The 19,279-nt window shown below is 39.2% G+C and overlaps 1 protein-coding gene across 2 annotated transcripts in view; it reads left to right on the top strand.

Moving 5' to 3' along the window:
- dock5 (dedicator of cytokinesis 5) overlaps positions 1-19,279 on the top strand; it is a 272,453-nt gene that overhangs the window by 138,494 nt on the left and 114,680 nt on the right. For both annotated transcript variants that reach the window (XM_039769628.1, XM_039769630.1), the window contains exons 8-11: positions 4,529-4,686; positions 4,960-5,041; positions 6,076-6,205; positions 14,743-14,815. In XM_039769628.1, coding sequence (XP_039625562.1) covers positions 4,529-4,686; positions 4,960-5,041; positions 6,076-6,205; positions 14,743-14,815 — 443 coding nt within the window. The remainder of the gene's footprint in view (positions 1-4,528; positions 4,687-4,959; positions 5,042-6,075; positions 6,206-14,742; positions 14,816-19,279) is intronic.

Below are 19,279 nucleotides of genomic sequence, written 5' to 3' on the forward strand. Positions count from 1 at the left end.
TCCCTCAATCGTGAACAAGACCCCGAGATACTTGAACTCCTCCACTTGGGGCAGGATCTCTCCCCCAACCCTGAGAGGGCACTCCACCCTTTTCCGGCTGAGGACCATGCTCTCGGATTTGGAGGTGCTGATTCTCATCCCAGCCGCTTCACACTCAGCTGCGAACCGATCCAGAGAGCTGAAGATCACGGCCTGATGAAGCAAACAGGACAACATCATCTGCAAAAAGCAGTGACCCAATCTTGAGTCCACCAAACCGGACCCCTTCAACACCCTGGCTGTGCCTATAAATTCTGTCCATAAAAGTTATGAACAGAATCGGTGACAAAGGACAGCCCTGGCGGAGTCCAGCTGTCACTGGAAACGGGCTTGACTTACTGTCAGCAATGCGGACCAAGCTCTGACACTGGTTGTACAGGGACCGAACAGCTCTTATCAGGGGGTCCGGTACCACATACTCCCGGAGCACCCCCCACAGGATTCCCCGAGGGACATGGTCGAACGCCTTTTCCAAGTCCACAAAACACATGTAGACTGGTTGGGCAAACTCCCATGCACCCTCTAGGATTCTGCTAAGGGTGTAGAGCTGGTCCACTGTTCCGCGACCAGGACGAAAACCACACTGTTCCTCCTGAATCCTAGGTTCGACTATCCGATGGACCCTCCTCTCCAGAACCCCCGAATAGACTTTTCCAGGGAGGCTGAGGAGTGTTATCCCTCTGTAGTTGGAACACACACTCCGGTCCCCCTTTCTAAAGAGGGGGACCACCACCCCGGTCTGCCAGTCCAGAGGCACTGTCCCCAATGTCCATGCGATGTTGCAGAGACGTGTCAACCAAGACAGTCCTACAACATCCAGAGCCTTGAGGAATTCTGGGCGTATCTCATCCAACCCCGGACCTCAGTCCCAGAGATGGGAGAGCCCACCTCAGAGTCCCCATGCTCTGCTTCCTCATTGGAAGGCATGTTAGTGAGATTGAGGAGGTCTTCAAAGTACTCCCCCCACCGACCCACAACGTTCCGAGTCGAGGTCAGCAGTGCACCATCCCCACCATATACGGTGTTGACACTGCATTGCTTCCCCCTCCTGAGACGCCGGATGGTGGACCAGAATCTCCTCGAAGCCATCCGAAAGTCGTTCCCCATGGCCTCTCCAAACTCCTCCCATGCCTGAGCAACCACTGAAGCTGCATTCTGCTTGGTCTGCCGGTACCTATCAGCTGCCTCCAGAGACCCACACGACAAAAATGTCCTATAGGACTCCTTCTTCAGCTTGACGCCATCCCTCACCGCCGGTGTCCACCAACGGGTTCGGGGATTGCCGCCACGACAGGCACTGACCACCTTACAGCCACAGCTCCGGTCAGCCGCCTCAACAATAGAGGCACGGAACATGGCCCATTTGGACTCAATGTCCACCACCTCCCTCAGGACGTGGTTGAAGTTCTGCTGAAGGTGGGAGTTGAAGCTGCTTCTAACAGGGCACTCTGCCAGCTTTTCCCAGCAGACCCTCACAACATGTTTGGGCCAACCAGGCCTGACCGGCATCTTCCCCCACCATCGAAGCCAACACACCACCAGGTGGTGATCAGTTGACAGCTCCACCCCTCTCTTCACCCAAGTGTCCAAGACATATGGCAGTAAGTCCGACGACACGACCACAAAGTCAATCATCGAACTGAGGCCTAGGGTGTCCTGGTGCCAAGTGCACATATGAACACCCTTATGCTTGAACATGGTGTTCATTATGGACATTCCGTGGTGAGCACAGAAGTCCAATAACAAAACACCGCTCGGGTTCAGATCTTGGGGGTTGGTGCATTCCTCCCAATCACGCCTTTCCAGGTCTCACTGTCATTGCCCACGTGAGCATTGAAGTCTCCCAACAGAACGAGGGAGTCCCCAGAAGGGTGGATACTCCAAACTGCTGTTCGGCGCATACGCACAAACAACAGTCAGGACCCTTCCCCCCACCCAAAGGCGGAGGGAGGCCACCCTCTCGTCCACCGGGGTAAACCCCAATGCACAGGCTCCAAGTCGGGGAGCAATAAGTATGCCCACACATGCTTGGCGCCTCTCACCGGGGGCAACTCCAGAGTGGTAGAGAGTCCAGACCCTCTCAAGGAGATTTGTTCCAGAGTCCAAGCTGTGCGTAGAGGTGATTCCGACTATATCTTGCTGGAACCTCGTGACCTCGCGCACTAGCTCAGGCTCCTTCCCCTTCAGAGAGGTGACATTCCACGTCCCAAGAGCCAGTTTCTGTAGCAGGGGATCAGACCGCCAAGGTCCCCGTCTTTGGCCACCACCCAACTCACACTGCACCCAACTTCCTTGGCCCCTCCCATAGGTGGTGAGCCCATGGGAAGGAGGACCCATGTTACCTCTTCGGGCTGTGCCCAGCCAAGCCCAATGGGTGCAGGCCCGGCCACCAGGCGCTCGCAATCGAGCCCCAGCTCCAGGCCTGGCTCCAGAGGGGGGCCCCGGTGACCCGTGTCCGGGCAAGGGAAAACGTTGTCCAGAGTTTTTGCTCTTCATTGGAGGTTTGTTGAACCGCTCTTTGTCTCATCCCTCACCTAGGACCAGTTTGCCTTGGGTGGCCCTACCAGGGGTATAAAGCCCCGGACAACATAGCTCCTAGGATCATTGGGACACGTAAACCCCTCCACCACGATAAGGTGATGGTGTAAGGAGGAGACACTGTATTAAGTGTTGGAATTATCCAACATTAGATCTCATGCACAATGGGAGCTACACTCTCAGATGTTTCATTCTGGTTGAGAGGGTAGTTAGTATTAGGTACACTAAATGATTATCAGATCGTCAATAATTTAATCTTGACAATCTTCTCTTAAAGCAGTCAAGTTTATAATAACAACCTTTAATTCTGTAGCACATTTTCATACAAAGGATGTAGTTTAAAGTGCTTTACAACATATTAAAGAAGTAATTATATTTAGATAAGAATAATAATAAATGAATAGTATACAAAAAATAAATAATGTACACTTACATAAAAAAGATACACAATTAAGAAAAATAGAGTGCAGTCCCTAAAATATAGGAATTTTTTTTTTAGTTTCTAAATGGTAGCATGATGGTAATGTTAGATGGCCAGGATAGATAGAAAAAAAAAATATGCAGGGGTTCCAAGGCCTAAAGACGATCCAGCCCCCACTAGGCATTCTGCCCAACATAAATATACTTAAGTAGTTCTCTTTAGCCCTTTTCTTAGAGGTTTTGACATAGTGTGTCCTGTGACAAGTTGGGTTATCCGCTTTCATTCAAACATCACAGGGGGCTGTACAGGACTTTGATCAGGTGGTGGTAGTCTAGAATGCCACCATGAAAGAACCGGAAATGAAAACAAAGAAAAGCAAAGATAAATAATGATTGCAAATTCGCAGGAAATGATAAGGGTATTAAGAGTACAACTAAACTGAAGCGGTGAAAAAGCAAAATTAAAAAAGTGCTATTATGTTCTGATCAAAGCAAATGTGTGGTAGTCTTGAGAAGTGTTACTGTATATCAATCTGAAAAGGATTGACAAATACATGCCTAAAGACTACAGGTATGATGTCCATCTCTATGTAGTAAGAAATATATTCTAAAAATAGGCAAAATTCATGTCATAGGGCGCCAGTTTTTTTTAACACATTCCTGTCTAATTCTTGCCAAGATACAACCCTATGGCACACATAAAAGTGTAAAAATGCACCAAGGGGATATATAAAGCCTTCTCACTGCTCTAAAGGTCAAAATTCAAAATTCTGTCCCCAGAAAAGAATAACATGTATATGACTTCAAAGGTTAGCCAAGAACAAAACCTTGCATTGCAGCACTACAATGCAGCTGAAGTGTTTACATACATTTAAGAGCACCAAAATAAAACTGAAGAACTGTAGAATAGTGTCCTCTGGACAGATGTTTTAATATGGAGGTATCTAAACATAATTCAAAATATCATGTTTGTTGAAAGCCAAGCATTATAGTTGATCAGCTTACCCTCTTAGCAGTGATTAAAAGCAGTGGTGGTTAAGTGGTGTTTTATGTCAGCTTGGCCTGCACAGGACCCATATTAATTCTAATTCTAACATAAGTTTTACAATTTGAGCACTTTAGAGACCGACTGTACAACAGCAAAAGCTGGACTGAAAGTGAAATATGAAGCCCAACAGTGATCCAGTACTTGAAAGCTTATCATAGATCAACAACAGAATGGGCAAAGAAGACAAAAAAATTGAAAGAGCCAAGTCAGGGTCCAAATTTACAATGCATACTTTGGCCAGAATTCAGTTGTGAGAACAGGCTGTACAGTACTCTTTAACAATATTTAATTCAGGATTGTGATGCTAAAGAGGTGCTTTCAGTTGCTGGGCCAAGTTAAGACAAATCTTGTGGAGATGTATTGAGTTTACACTTTGTCATGACCTGGTGGATAGACATAAGGGTTTAACTGTATTCAAAAATGTTATTTTTTAATCTAACTTGATATCTACATACTAACTTTCAAAGTTTCTTTTCTCCCTAGTCTCGACTTCACAACATTGAGCTGAATCGGCAGTCTCTCTTTAGCACTGTGCATACATATAGTCTCTATCTGAACCTCAAAAATTTTGTGTGCAACATTGGGGAAGATGCTGAACTCCTGATGTCCCTGTATGACCCTGACCAGTCTGACTTCATCAGGTCAGGAGCAGTCCAGATTGGTTTCTGCTTGTTTAACGTTTTTTTCAGGAATATAGTCATAAGTCTTAATTGATTTCTTGGGCTGGATAACTTCCAAGTACTCTTTGACAAAGGCAGAGCTTCTGAATATTAAAATTGTAATAATAATAATATCATTTATCTATGATACAATGTCATTGTAAAAGTAGAACTGTTTAAGGTACAGTAGATTTGATGAAATCTGTGTGTCCTAATCTCTGCCTACCCTAATTTAAAATGATGTTTCTTTTGCAGTGAAAATTACCTGGTACGTTGGGGAAGCACTGGGATGCCAAAGGAAATAGAAAAACTCAACAACCTTCAAGCGATATTTACGGTAAAAAGTGATTCAAAATGATTAATTATTTCTTTGCTTCTTTTTTTTTTTAACTATAAACCATTATATAAAAACCAGCATTTCTACCTCAGTACTATTGTCATATTAAAGAGATGGATCTTTACCTAAGGGTTCAGAACTTATTGAACAATGAGGATTGGTTCTTGAAGTATGCAAACTTCCTGATAAAAGGTCACAGTCTGAAGTGCATGTCATTATGGAATGATAAAGATTCTCTGTGGAGAAATAGCCCCAAGGAGTAAAGGGGGTTTAGTCTTTAAGGGTGGGATGGTTGAATTACTCATGAGAGGTGTGACCTCAGTAGGAAGTACAGATTATCATTTCATACAAAGTAGAAGTATGGCAGCTTGTTTGAATGATTAAAAATGGGTAGATTAAATAAAATACAGTGCCAGTGCCTTGGGGTTGAATCATGCACTAGGTAGTTGTGGAATTTGCACATTTCTCATTGTGTTGTGTTTGTTTACCTCCAGGTTCACCAGTTTTTCTCCTACATTCCCCAAAGAAGTGCATGTTAGGTTAATTGGTAATTCCAAATTATCGGTGAGGATTAATCAGTCCTTTAATGGAATGACTCCTTGTCCATGACTGTTTTTTTTGCCATGTACTAGGTGCTTCTGGGAATGGATGTGGCCACTCATTACCCTGAAATACGAGATGGAGCAGATTTAAGACTTTAATATTATGTTATATGCTATAGTCATTCATGCTGCACAAGACACACCCTTGTATGTTTTCTGTTTTGCTTTTTCAATCAGGTATTGTCAATGTACATTTTTAGAAAGGAAATAACTGAATTTATTAGAATCAAAATGAATCAGTTAAAAGACAGCACCATACCCAAAAACAGTTGATTTCTTGTCATACTTTTTCATTAGATCCACTACTGAGTCGTTCTTTGTTTGTACCTTCCCTATCCTCATTATGTTACTATGATGTTTATCGAGTGTTGTGCATTATTTACTCTTTCAATTCATTCATTTCTCTCTGTCTCTCTCGTTTTCTGTATTTAGGACTTAGGCAGCAGTGACCTCATTCGGCCCCGTGTCTTTTTAGTATGTCAGATCATTCGTGTGGGCTGTATGGAGTTAAAGGAGGGGAAAAAGCATACTGGAGGTCTGCGGAGGCCATTTGGAGTGGCTGGTAGGTTCTGTATGAACATTTTTATTAAAGAATACACCATCCTTAAGGTTTTTCTCGTTGTAGTGTATAAAATGTGCATATTTTTCAGGGTACTCAGGTTTCCCTTGCCATATCATAAAAGAGTTGTGTTTTATGCCGATTGTCAACTTTAAACTGGCAGTGATGTACTGGAACTTATCTTGCATCCCAAGTTCCCATGATTGGATTTATCACATAATTCCACTGTCATTCCTACTATGCACCACAGATTTCTTTTTTATTAAATTTACACATATGATCAGCCAATAACCATTCAGATTTGAATGAACTGCCATTGGTATAAAGCTAAATATGACAGTTGCCTTGAGCTTTCCTTGTTATCTCCTGAATTAATCTGTGAATATTTCAGAATTCAAGAAGCACAGTTATCTTCACATGTTACTTAAAGATTGTTGCGTGGCCCACTTTACTATGCAGAACATTTTTTTTCTCTAAATGAGTGTTTGTGGTTGCTTTCTTCCTCTTCACTTCCATTATTATTGTGTGTGCTTGTCTCAAATATACAATGGGTGATTGAAAAGTTTTAAACTTGATCTATTAAGAGTGAACATACGTTTAATAATTTATTTCTCAGTTTAAGAATATTTCCCATTCTTGGACTATTTGTTTCCAGAATTTTGTACTCTTGGGCTTTTTTATTTTTCTTTCATTTCTTAGCTACATTATGTATTTTACAATAGTTTCATTTATTTGCTTGTTATTTATTTATTTATTTGTGACCAAATTTTTATTGATAAAATGAAAAAAGAATTACGGTAAAAGAAAACAAAAAATGATAACTGACTATATAAAAACAAAAAACAAAACACACACCCTGCCCCACCTGAGATGACTATTTAAACAGAAACACAATAAGAGTGAAGGTTGTTATTTATTATTTTTACTGTGATGCCATCTTGGTTTCTAATGACCGCAGTTACTTAGTGATTGGCTTGCTAGGACATGAGTATGGCTTGCTGGCACCACACACTGGAGGTTTACCAGTCATGACATCATCATTCACGATGGTATTTAAACCCCCACTTTGCGAAGAATGATTGTGTTACTTTTGAAAACAAAACTAGAACAAATTTAGTTTTTAAAGTTTCTTTTTTTTTTTTTGTTTTCATCTATTCTTGGATTTTGTCTTTCCGTTTGTGTATTGGGCTCCCAGTTATGACTCCTTGCTTTGTTTCTCTACGTTGTGATTTGTCATTCTGTTTCCATTCCTATCCTTCTTTCCTTCTTTGTTTGCGTAACACAAAGTCAGACCGTAAATGTGGGATCCTGCTTAAGGAACAAGTGTGTGAGCTTAATGCTGTTATTACTCACAAGCTTGATATTACTGAACTAATGGGTTCTGAAGATTAAAAGAGATGAAAGACCTTTCAATGTCCAGTTTCTGTGAACATAAGTTTGTAGGTACAGCTGAACATCATAGACGTCTTACTGAGAGGTGTTGCCTTTACTGTGGTGAATTTTAACACTATCTTAATTACTGCACAAAGTCATTGAAAAGGAGTCAAAGTCAGTTTTTCTTAAGTTTCGGTATTGCTACAATGAATAAGACTACAGACTGGGAACACTTTTTATTTGTGCCAGTTAAGCTGGGAAACTGTCTGACAAAAAGCACTACTCGATTCAGGTGCCTCGGAAAAGTTTATTAGCTCCCAGATAATTACAGAATTAAAATGTACTCCTCTTCCATTTAAACTATAGCCTAACATTATATGAGTGTATGGTAATCCATTGGGGATAGTATTATTGAATACGTTTGTCCTCCACTTACTCTACAGTGGCTGCCCTGCATAATGAAACAATTATTGTTTTAAATTTTCCCGGTTCTATTTCCTAACTCTTGGGTCATCCCTGGCTAGAAAAGCGTAATCCTGTTATTGACTGGAAACCTAGGGAAATTAAAGAATGGGGTTCTTTTTGTCATAAAAATTGTCTGAGGACAGTCCTAATATCAGTGTTCATTGTACTTCTGTTCACAATATGAGGATTTTCAGGAGGTTTTATTATCAAAAAACATAAGGCCAGCTAGTTTCCTACACAAAGAGATTAAGATTTCTGTATTGAACATTTTTCTGGGGCTCCTTTACCCAAAGAGAGAGTTTATGCCTGGTCTTGCCCTGAAAGTTTAACAATGGACAAGTATATTAAAGAGAATTTGAAAATGGGGTCTATTATCCCTGTGTGGTCTAGTCTGATGGAACCTAGATATACTCCTCTTCCAGTGATGAGGAAAGAAATATTGAATAGACAGTCAACATAATCTTAGGTTCAAGATTATGAAACTCTCAGTTATATTATTTAGTGGATTGTGTGGTCTATGGTCCTGAGGAAAGATATTGGATTTGCCTTAATGATAATTGTTCATGTCTACCAATTTGTAAGATAGTTGCACTTTCACCATTCCTTGAATCTGTGTTGGCTGCACCTTGGGAGGTGGTGGGCTTCTGTCATAAGTGAACATACTTTTAATAATTTCTCAGTTTAAGAATTTTTCTCATGGCAGGATTATTTTTTTCTTGCATGTCATATTCTTGATGTGTGTGTTATTTTAATTTCATTTTGCAGCTATGTTTTAATTGTTTAAATTATTTGTTTGTTGTTTATTATTTTTACCATGATGCCATCTTGGTTTCTAATGGCTGCTATTATTTTGTGTGATCAGGTTGCTAAGATGCGAGTATGGGTTGTTAGGGCGACACACTGGAGGTTGTCATATCATGATATAATCATTTATAATTGTATTTAAACCTCCTCTTCAGGAAGTGCAATCATCCGACTTTTGAAAACAATACTACAATTAATTTGTCTAGCTTTAAAAGCTTCCTTGACCTTGTTCGTGTGTGTCATTAGATTTTGTCTTTCGGTTCACGTTTTTGGGCTTCTGATTGTGATAAATATCAATAATTATGACTCCTTGCTTTGTTTCTCTACGTCAGGTTCAGTTGTTTTGTTCCTGATCCTTTCCTCATTTATCGCTCTGTCTGTGCTGCAAGCATTACATTAAAAAAAAAATAATACTGAAGTCAAAACATTTTTATATTTCAACATGAAAAATAATCCATCCATCCATCCATTATCCAACCCGCTATATCCTAACTGCATGGTCACGGGGGTCTGCTGGATCCAATCCCAGCCAACACAGAGCGCAAGGCAGGAAACAAACCCCGGGCAGGGCACCAGCCCACCGCAGATGAAAAATAATACACTTTTTAAAACACCCACAAAGCTTTTTAAAGCTATTTCAAAAAGCATTTTGTCTTGCTTGTGCAACTACTCCTCTGTAGCTGACTTGACATCACTGGCTTAGTGTATACCATGGAGGCAACATGGAGGTAATGAGCACACAGAGCCAGGACTGGCAAAGAAGGTTCGTATGACATCTCTTTGAATTCACAGAAACTGAGAGCAACATTTGCAATCTGTGCAGTGTAACTTGAGGCATTGTCCTAAAGCAGAAGTGGGATAGTCCGCTGCATTTCATGTGGGTTTTCCTAATACTATGGTGAAAATACCAGAGAAGATCAGTTTATTACATGAGCCTTTTAACCAATACACCCTTAACTAATAAAGTTGAATATATATGCTGTAAATGGGAAATGTCATTTTATGTCAGTGTGTGTGATATGTCTTGTATGTGAACTGTATGTTCATTAAGTGTGCCTACCCCTTTAGGGGGTAGAGTGATGTGTGTTTCAGCTTGATTGGTGAGGCTATGCAGGCTCCAGATTTGGCAATATATGTATGTTTTGTAGGGAGAGAGAACAGTCTTATCCTCAATTTGTTTGGTGGTAGCATAAGTTAGTAAGTGAGTGAGAAAGAAGGTGCTCTTTTATTGGTTCACGTCTGATATCCAGTCCATTAGAATGTGGTAAAGCAAGTAAGGGGTCCTAGGCAGTTCATTTTCTTCTTAAAATAATAACAACAGTGCTTAGGTTTGATGGGTGTGGGTGTGCACAGCAGCAAAGCCAAACAACCCCAGTGGTGTTAATGAGGAAATTGTCTAATCGCGCATTCATTTGCAGACGTGATAAGTTCAGTCAATTTCCTCCTTAATGCTCTGTGGGTTATCTTCAAGGCCCCCACAGTAGTATAAAGGAGCCTGGTTTGGTTAGAAAAGTGAAATAGAGAAGGAAAGTAGGCTAGCGATGGGCAACCTGGGCATCACAAAGAGTACTATGGTATTAATAAGCGTTTAGAAGGAGAAGAAACATACCTGTGTGTACAATTAAATAATAAATATATTTGTTATTTGCTAAAAAAAATATGTTTCAGTCTAAAAAGTATATACAAATACATTAGATTGAACTAATATCTATTGAAACTTTCCGAATTTTTAAATATAGGATGTGGGTTTTTGGCCATATCACCCACTCCTACCCTTAGCCTTTTGAAAATTATGCACATGATTTGGCCTTTAAATTCTTTGGTGCTGGACAGTCATCAGGCTTCCATTTTTTCTGTTGTTGTTTGGGTCATTGTGACTTATCTCCAGGTATAAATCGTTTCAGATTTCTCCCAGTTTGAATTTATTACCTCTAGATTCTCTTTGCAAATTAGGATGCAGTGATGCTCCATTTCAGGAATAATGTTCTGAACAAACAAATTAGACCTTGTTCAGATTTAATCATTCTTGACCAAAGAATTCATCCATAACTAATACTTTCTGTTTCTTCTGTCTTGTGCATTTCTACTCTTAGATTCCTCATTACCAATCTCTCCACAATGGCAACATGTTCTTTTGCCATGAATGTCAAAGGCCAGTTAGGCCTTGGGTCTTCTTGAACTAGTGGAATACAAACTAGACTGTTTCTAGTACACCATGAGTAGATGAAAATAATCTCTGTATGCTTTTTTTATCTAGTGTTAGCATAGTGCTTGATTTTGTGTTTTTTGGCATCTGTGTTCATTTTTTTCTGAAACAAGAAACTGTGAAGAGTGGTTTGCAGTGCAGTGCAGTTTTTAAATAAATAATCGCATCCTGAGAGTCTGCGGGCTCAGAACAGATGCGGGTGTGTGCAAGATGGCACCAGTCTGGGGATGCTTGGCTAATCGCACACTCAAGTGCAAATTGGAGTGGATCAGTCAGGTGCCTCCTTCACACTTCGGAGTGGGTGGAGGGTCACATCTGCACTCAGTCAGGCTGTACAGTATATAGGAGCCTGCACAGAAGAGCGAAAGGGAAGAAAGAGAAAAAGAACAGAATGAAGAGGAAGGAATGGATATTGAAAAGAAAGAAAGAAAGCCTTAGGGAAAGGAATCTGGGGCTGAAAAAGTGGCACTCCTATTGAGTGGTACTGGGGAGTGGGAGTGGCCCTTTATTCAGTGTCTCCTATAGAAACCAAAAACTGGCGGTGGAAGACGTGTTGTGTGGCTCGGTGTGGCACTCCAGGGATGCTGAAAGACCAGCAATGGGGACCCAAGCCTAGTACTTAGGGTTGACTGCACTTGTCAGAAGTATATGTCATCTGGCTGCAGGATCCCATTTGGGGTAAGCAGAGGAGAAGTCATGTGGAAGAAGGAAGCATTGAGGTTTATGTGTTTTAAGGAACAGCCTCCTGACTATGATTTTAAACTTGATTTTATGGATTATGTATGGCTTATTTATTGGACTTTTTAAACTCAACTTCAGCACTAGTGTTATGGATTATTTATTTATTGGTTTGAATGACTACACTAGTTTCAGTTTGTTTTGGATTAATGTTAATAAGGAAGAGACAAAGAAGCGTGAAGGAAACCCAGATCATCACAGAAACATATAATACAATCCACAAATGCTAAAAAGTTGTAATTCATATAATTTAATACACAAGAGCTAATCTTGGCCACTTACAAAATGAGCACCTTACAGTATCCCATTCAGAGTTGAGCTTAAAATGTTTTGATCACCCTGTAATGTTTTGAGTCATCCAGCTAAAATAACAGCATGGACAGGAATTTTGGTGCACTTTAAGGGTCAATAATTTGATTTCACTTAAGTACTGCATCCATATAAACCTTACTCAGTTTTCACATTTCTTTACCTGGTCATGTGAATAATGGCCATGAAATGCACGTTTTATGATTCATATGTTTCATTTCACAATACCATATAGTCTTGTCCTTGTCCAGGGGGAACAATTCATAATTTGTATTGTTTACATTGTAAAATGTTTCCAGAATTGACAAATTTAAAATAAAAATGATGTAATTTTTTTAGAGGCTAAAATTTCCAGTTTTCTCCATATGACTAAGACTGACTAATAAAGTATTGGGCAATGCTTTGATGAAATCATCCTAAATAATTTGCAAATGTCTTTTCCATAATATGGATGTCATGAGCACAAAAAAACAATTACTCAGCATTCTTGAGAATTAGTGTTCTGCTTGGTAGTTAACTAAAAAGATGTGCAGGCGTGTCTTGTTAATCCATCTGCTAAGCTCTTGACTAAACCTAGATGTTGGATATACAGTAGCTTTAGCACATCGTGCTGCTTTGTAGTGCTAAATGGGATAATAGTCAACCATTATCACAGTTTCCTCAGCTCTGTTAGTATTCAGCCTTCGTCAAATGTGTGCCTATTACAATGTTCTTCATACTTTACAATTACAGAAGACAGCTACAGTATGTGCTGCGTATTGTTCTACAGGACCTCAGTTCCTACCCTTAAATCCAGATTCACCTTCTGACTTATTGCTAGTATCAATCAATCAATCAACATTTATTTATGTAGCACATATTCATACAAAAAAAATGTAGCTCAAAGTGCTTTACAAAATGAATAGAAAAATAGAAGACACAATAAAAAATAAACATAAGTCAACATTAATTAACATAGAATAAGAGTAAGGCCCGATGGCCAGGGTGGACAGAAAAAAAAAAAACTCCAAAAGCTGGAGAAAAAAAAATAAAATCTGTAGTAGTACACTTGCAGGCTATGGTCAGAGGCCTAATATTTTGTTGTGATTTTCTTTTTGTATTCTAATGAAGCAACTCAAAAGATACTAGGTGATCCCTGCCCCCACAAAGGGTATATTATAATAAGTAAAGTTGTAATCTGCTCTACACAAAGTAAATGATATTACATATCTTTCTGAGACTACTGTCAGATTGGGGAGTATGCACTGGCAAAATGCATTGCTGCACCAACCACATGACAAACAGCTTGGGATCCGCCCAAGTAGACACATGGTCTATCTAGTTCCACCCTCCTGAAATGACCCTCTATCTGCTGCAACCAGTTGTTATGTGGTCGTACCCTTGGCCTGGTCCAGCTGCTTGGGTCCTCAGCAATGAGGATCCTGCAAGCCGGATCACCCTCTGGGAATCACGCCACATGACCATAGTGCCATAACTGACGCTCCCTCACAATGCAATGTAATGTGACTCCATGAGCAACCGCTCGTTAGGCACAAAGTCACACCAAAGTACCTAAGGATTCCCTGAAGAGGTAGCACCGAAGGACTCCAATGTTCATCTCAGGTCACTGGACAGCATCCATGTCTCACAACCATATAGCAAAACAGGAAGCACCAGGACTGTAAAAACTTGGACCTTTGTCCTTTTGCAGAGATATCGGAAGCGTCACACACCCCTTTACAGCGACCTCATGATCCCCCATGCTCTCCCACTCTGTCTACTGACTTCATATGAAGAGTCACCAGAGACGTGAATGTTGCTGCCGAAGTAAGTAAACCTCTTGACACGGATCATGCTCTCTCTGCAAACAAACACTACTGATGGATGTGCCCAGGAGGTCATTGTAGACCTGGATCTTGGTTTTTATCCAAGACACTCACAAGCCAAAACACTCAGACTCCTCACTTGGTCTCTTGAGAGCCCAGATGAGAGCCTCCATTGACTCCGCAAAGATCACAACATCATCGGCAAAGTCAAGATCAGTGAATCTTTCTTCTCCAACATATGGCCCACAGCCCCTAGATCCCACAACCGTGCCCAACACCAAGTCCATGCAAGCATTGCACCAGGGTAGGGGCAAGAACCCTGTCGAACACTAGAATCAACAGGGAAAATTATGGAGTTTCTGCTTCCGCTCTGCATAGCACTCTGCACAGCATGTGTTTACCTTCCAGTGACTGCAGAAGTCTGGTTTTACGTGAAAGAAGTCTACCATTGACCACATCCTGGCACTCAGGGTTCTTATTGAGCACAAATGCAAATATTGGCAGAATTTCATTGCTGACTTTCTCAATTTTCGTAAAGTGTTTGACTTAGTTGATTGAGCTGCCCTGTGGGGCACCCTCAGACTTCGTGGGATCCTCCGAAGTTGCTGAATGTCATGGCCGGCCTGTACACTGGTACTGTGAGATTACTGTAGTGTTTGAAATTATTAGATACACCATAGATTCTTTGTTGCTATTACCTGGAACATACAAAATCTTTTTATATCTATTTGTATTAATGGTTATTTTAGCTTTCTTACCATATCAATTAACTAGTAGTTTTGGTTAAATTGTAATTGTAAATTGTCAAATGTAACTTCAATTTATTTTTAATTTCACAGTGATGGACATTACTGACATTGCCCACGGTAAGGTTGATGATGAAGAGAAGCAGCATTTTATTCCTTTTCAACAGTAAGTATCCTTCTACAGTACACCCCCACCTATGTGGGTTATTCAGGACACATGTCAGCCGTTGAATATAAAAAAGATTAAGCCATTAAGAGTAGTCATCTTGTACTGTAGCTAATTTATTTGCTTTGTATAGAGAGCCTCCCCCCAATATATAATGCACATCGTTTTGGTGATGACCAACCATATGGTTTAGGCTCCCTAATTTAATTACTCTGCTTTCTCTAAAACATCTGATGTGTCAAACTCATGACTTTCCATTCATCAAGATGCAATTTTAGCAGTAAAATATTGCAGAACAATATCTCATTATGTAAAATGAAATAGAAGAATCAGATCTTGTTGAAAATATGTGTATTCTTCTTCACTTGTTCTGCTACATTAAGAGAATAAATGTACAGAAAAGATGCTAAATTGCTATCTTTGAAAAAGCAAATTAATTTTTTCAAAATCAAAATGTGTCTGAAGTCTTACAATGCTAATAACTGTCCAAGTTTCATAAAGGCAGCATTTAGTTTTTAAGTTGTCTTGTTCATAGTCTCACATCCTGACATACAGACATTTTTGCTAAGTACAAATATTGTATTTAGTACTGCCTTTCATTCAGTCCTCAGGGTCTCCTGTGTCTGCAGGCATTTGCTCCAACCAGTCTCAGTCAGTCAGTCAGTCATTGTTACCGTAATGTAATTGATTTCATTGTTCAATTAGCTGACATGGTTTTTCCTTTTATTTTGCATTTAAAAAACTGCAGTAGTGTCAGATTTTAAAGGAAATTAAGATGTAATTGTATGCTTTCTGTATCTTTAAATGCCTTCTTTGTTCTGTTTTTTTATTCACTTTTCTTTAGAGTTTGCTTTCTTAGTTCGTTTCTGAATACCGACAGTTAATGTTAAACAGTGAAGACACCAACACAAATGACTTTGAAAGGAGCAACTAGTTCAGTGTTACTCACACGTGTGCTTATTAGGAAATAATTTTCTAAATAACTGGAACATCTACTATATAATAAAACACAAAGCGTCTGTGTTTCCAATTCCTCAGAGTAATCTGTCTGGTCAGTTTGGCTTTGCAGTGTTTGGTGAGTTTTGCTCTGGTGATGAGTGTGAAATGCAAGAGGAGGAGTAAAGGTGCATGCTGAGAGAGTTGCCTTCAAAGAAGAAAAGTATTACACCAGACTGGGGGGAGAAAGGCGCCTTGAAGATAATGAGAGAGTTTGAGACGCAGACTTTACAGGAGTATGTTTAAGAAAGGCAGAGAAGTTCAGATACATGCGAATACCAAGGAAAGGCGCTGAAAATACATGTAGGGCAAGGAAATATTTTTAAATTGTTCTACTACCTGTCTTTGACTGGTACTGTGGCTAGTTAAAAAAAAAAATAAAAATCAAAGGAAAAAGAATGAAATCTTATCCATCTAGCACATATGAAGACCTGCTTCATTCAGTAATAATATAGCATAATCAGTTTGTAATTTTTCAGAAGTTTTTAAAAAATGTAGACCCTGGGAAATTAACAGGTAACACTTTAGTTTACCTACTGAAAAAATACATTATGCATTTACTGTTCTGTACCAAGACCTTAACATACAATTCTTTGGGTGTTCATAACACATTGGTAAAGTGTTTATTCATTTCTGCAATATGATCTACTAACAGAATCTCACTTTGGAGTGGCTTAATTGAGACATTTCTCTTGATATTACATAACTAGTATAAGACCTGTGAATCCTTCATAATAATAAAATCATTTTACCATTCCGTCAGTATGCCACACTGCACCAAGATGAATAACCTATCTGCTGATGTTTTTTAAGTGTTATGAAGACCAAAAGAAGCCTTTATGTCCTATTACATAAGAATAAATAAGCAGTAGAGTCATTTTTACAGTAGTTAAACTAAAGTGTTACCGATTTACAGCTTGCTTAATTAAGGTAGAGATCAGTTACGAGAAGAAATGGGCAGCTGCATGGTCCCAATAGAACTGAATATTAGAACCACTGCAAAACATAAACCCATTGAAATCATAAAAGGTGAAACGTTGACCTTGCCATACAGAACATCTCCAGTATATCTACTTTCAGTACGTGTATGCAAAGTAGAAAAGCCAAGATGTTGGGTACCTTACATGTATTTTTCAATTATTAATTAGAGACATCACCTGATTATTCTACTTCTGTTTGCATGTAGTGAACAACAGGCTTACACAATCAGTACATGCATATTGTAGAAACCAGCCCCCATTCATCCATAAGGATGTGTGAGATAAATAACTGAAGTACCTGAAGGAAAACCACACAGAGACAGGTAGAATGAGTAAACTCCATCCAGACAATGACCACATGCAGAATTCTGTGTTGGTTTCATGAGGCTGAAGTGTCCAACAACACGTTACCCCAAACGGAAAGGTGCTCTAAAAAGGCCTTTTTCAACTTCAGACAGATCAGAAAAATCCATACTCTTTCAGAGCATTGACTACTTATTCATGTCAGTAAATTACTATACTTTTCATTATCTGCATATTTGCATAAAGGTCACTCTTCTTGATGTATTTTATTGAGATTTTAATTCCGATAAAAAGGATTACACATACTGTATGTCCCTGTTCACAGTACAGCAACTAATATAACATTTCAAAAGCTCATAAAGAACTTTTCTATAAAAAAAATCCCGTAATTTTAAAAGATACGGTTAACTTACAGTTTGACTGTAAGAATCAAAATAACTGCTGCAGCTGTTTAAGTCTTAGCATAATATCCCACTGACAATGTTTTATTAAAGAAAACTGGTCAAATAATAAAAGTGGATATTAAAAGTAGTTATTGTTTGGTGAGATGTTATGTATTACAAAAGGGTTGTTCAGTGTGTCATAACATGACATAATGAAACAGACAATATGATATCATCAGGTTTCTGATGGTTACTAGAACAACATCAGAATTGTTGTTCTAGGAAAGTTGTTCATTTTCAGTGAGTTAGCTTTAAACTCAACATCTAACATCATAAACTAGGAAATGCCTGAAATACAGTCAAAAATGTTTCTGTTCTCATTAATTATAACATATTCAAAATCCCCCAAATTTACACAACAATTTCTAGGTTAATATGGTTTCTTTAATCTGTTAGTAAAAAATTTGACATCATTCTCATTTGAGAGTATATTGTCTCTTCTTTATAAAGTCTGAGATTTAGGTGATTGCTTGAAAAGTAAATGACAGTGCAGGAGCAACAACTCTTAAATTGCTCCAGAAACAATAGAAATTCCCTATTGTAAGAAGAAATGAAAGACTTCTTACTACAGGCATTCTTTTTATTTGCGCTCATTCACACTGTCATCGAAATGATGTGTGTACTCTTGATCTGCAGCATGTACACAGTTACAAATAGCACAGGATTTGAGAATTTAGTAACCAAATATTATGAACTATTATTCATTGTTGCCATACATCTTTTAAAATGTCTGATTTCTCTCAGCTTTTTCCCAAAAAAAGTTATATTTGCAATATAGAAATAATTGTTGTTTATAAAATGTGTGCAGTGTGTGCTGAATTAAAATTCTCCGTTATTACTTGTACATGTGGCACCTCACTACTTTCTTATCATTTTTTAAATCAATGTTATTGTAGTACTAAGGTGTTGTACTATATTAGCCATTATGAATGTAGTGAGAAGTCAAGTAAAATGACACCTTTTATTGGCTAACTAAAAGGATTACAATATGCAAACTTTTGAGGCAAGTCAGGCCCCTTCTTCAGGAAAGATGTAATCATTTATTATGTAATCAATGATTACATCTTGCCTGAAGAAGGGACCGGAGTTAGTTAATCTTCCCGTACATTAAATACAGGGAATGCCAGGATTTTTCTAAGATTGACACCAAATTAACATGCAATAAAATAATGTTTGTTTTGCTTCTCTGTTTTCCTGGTTGAAATCTTGGAGGAAAAAAACTTAAGAGAAAACACCCTGTCCCCATCACATGTGACCCTCACACAGTGAAATGTTTAGCGAAGTCCAGTAACGGAATCGGTTGGAGATAAGCATTGTACAAGGCCAGCAACGGAAATAGCATGATCATACTCATTTTGTTTTTTACATAATATTGTCAAACCTGCTTAATCCAGTTCTTCGTTGTGAGAACCAGCACCTATCCTGGCGGCATGCCGGTTTCCCACTGACTTAAAAGAGGAGAGTTTGGGTTCTTCCAGATGGCAGCACTCTTTGTAATTAGGAAACATTACCGGACAGGGCACCAGTACATTGCTGCAGCTCACCCACCAGCATTGGCATAGAATCTGCAGTTTTTTTGAAGGAAATGTTTGAATACTAATTATTGTATTTGGTAATCAGCTTGCTCTTTAAATACATGACTGTTAAATTTTAAACCTGAGCTCTGAAATGTTATAATTTATTTAGATTTGATTTTAGCCAGATTCCTATTTTTCTTCTTTGTTAAACAAAAAGCACAAAAT

Source organism: Polypterus senegalus, chromosome 11 (assembly GCF_016835505.1).
Source record: "Polypterus senegalus isolate Bchr_013 chromosome 11, ASM1683550v1, whole genome shotgun sequence".
Taxonomy (NCBI): Eukaryota; Metazoa; Chordata; class Cladistia; order Polypteriformes; family Polypteridae; genus Polypterus; species Polypterus senegalus.